This window comes from Pinus tabuliformis, chromosome 7 (assembly GCF_031772625.1).
Source record: "Pinus tabuliformis cultivar Carrire ecotype Pingquan chromosome 7, CPIR1, whole genome shotgun sequence".
Lineage (NCBI taxonomy): Eukaryota > Viridiplantae > Streptophyta > Pinopsida > Pinales > Pinaceae > Pinus > Pinus tabuliformis.
The window spans coordinates 881,483,418-881,485,421 of NC_142293.1; the positions used below are offsets into that span (position 1 = coordinate 881,483,418).

A 2,004-nucleotide genomic window follows, 5' to 3' on the forward strand; every position below is an offset into this window, starting at 1 on the left:
GAGCCGAAGTCTGCAATGGCAGGAGTGGCAGCAATGAAGCTGTTTGCTCGTTGAGCTAAATGTATGCTTGGGAGGTATCAGTTCCAAATGTAGTATGGATCGGTAGGCTGGTCTGTAGGAGCAACACTGGGATATGCTCAAGCAACGCCAGAGAAGCGTTTAATATCATGCATTGGTGATGGAAGCTTTCAGGTGCAGATGCAAGGATTTTTATATAAAATTCTATAATATTTTATTTAATGAATAACAATGAATCTGCATTTGAAATATTAAATTCCTTTGGGTTATCTGTTTTGTCCAAAAATCAGTAAGTTTTTATCCCTAAATGTATTCTTCCTTATTTCAACAGGTGACAGTCCAGGATGTGTCCACTATGATTCGAAATGGACAGAATCCTATCATTTTTCTGATTAATAATGGAGGATATACTATAGAAGTTGAAATACATGATGGCCCATACAATGTCATAAAGAATTGGAACTACACTGGTTTAGTAGATGCCATTCATAACGGTGAAGGGAAATGCTGGACTGCCAAGGTATTTTTTTACATTATTGTAGACTTTGGGACTTACCTTTAGTGGGTCAAAACTCTGTATCAGATTGGTGATCTTAATATACTCCTCTCTTTTTTATTCTTATCATGGCAGTTTTGTTGTTATTGTCAGCTTTTCATAGTTTTTTCTCAGCCCTAGACGGAAGATGGAAGAACAAAGATATATGCAGAGAAATTCAAACAGTTTCAAAGAGAGATACCCAAAAATTTTGCCAAATACGTAACAATTGGTGGAGTTTGCTTTGGGTTGGAATCTATAATTATATCAAAATATTTTCCTGATCGCCATCGCCAATGCCATTGTCTTTCGTCCCTTTTATTATTAATAGTTGCAATCCTGTATTCTGTTCCTGTGTACTGGCTCATCGGCCTCAGCAGGTCTCCCGATGCTTTTCTCTACTTTGTTCTCATAGTTTGGCTGGTGCTTTTGATGGCGAACTCATTCATTGCCTGTTTAAGCACCCTGGCCCCGAATTTCATCATGGGGAACTCTCTGATAGCAGGTTTCATGGGGTGCTTTTTTCTCTTCTCAGGCTATTTCATTTCCAAGCAAAACATACCCCAAGTACTGGATCTTCATGCATTATTTATAACAGCGGGGACTTCATAAGAAGGTGTTGTGGAAAAACGTGGCTGTCATGGTTTTCTTCGTAGTTATGTATCGTATACTCTGTTACTTGATCCTTCGATATAGATGTTCACATCCCGGGAGGTGAAGCTGAAGCTGAAGACCACATAGTTTTCTGAAACGCAAAAAAAAAAATACAAGACGGTGCGACGCTGTTTCTTTTTATGTTTTAATTCACTTTTTTCATTTGTGAAAGCCACTGATCATCATATACCATTCATTCAGTTCTGTGTATGTATGCCGCCATTAATATACATGGAATTATAACTTTCAGTGATATGTACCTCTGAAATTTTGCGTGCAGTGTTGCACTAAATTGCGAAGTGGAGTAGCTCTCCACACTTAGCCGGTGGAATACGGTTGGCTGGTGTTCCTTAATTCAAATTATAATAATGATCAAAATAAATTTAATATCGATGAAACCGATGCAACAAATGGAAGGTGTTGGTTGCTCTCGCCATTTTCTAACCTACATTTACGGGAGGATTATTAAATTGAGTGAAGGAAAAGGAATAGTGAATTCCTTGCGTATTGTGAGTTTATGACGGGTGCACTGTTCTTCGACGTTCGTTTGGTGGAATTGGTAATCGAAGCATGACGTGCGTTTTGGTAGAATTAGAACCTAAATGTGACGAAAATCCGACAAAAAATTATAGTAACTATTTAATCATTTTTCTTAAAATATATATATATTTGTGAAGAAAAAGCTTTCATAGATTATATTGATTCAATATAAAAACCGAGATAAGATAAAAATAGCTTGAGTCAATATAAAAACCGAGATAAGAGTCATAGGTTTTTATATATATATATATATATAA

At 36.6% G+C, this 2,004-nt stretch overlaps 1 protein-coding gene across 1 annotated transcript; it reads left to right on the top strand.

The window, feature by feature from the left end:
- LOC149250424 (pyruvate decarboxylase 2-like) lies at positions 1 to 1,767 on the top strand. Its single transcript, XM_089456433.1, has 3 exons — positions 1 to 192; positions 350 to 538; positions 668 to 1,767. Exons 2-3 carry the CDS (start codon positions 374 to 376, stop codon positions 692 to 694), a joined length of 192 nt encoding a protein of 63 aa, XP_089312559.1. The 5' UTR covers positions 1 to 192; positions 350 to 373; the 3' UTR covers positions 695 to 1,767.
- The last annotated feature ends 237 nt before the right edge of the window (positions 1,768 to 2,004 follow it).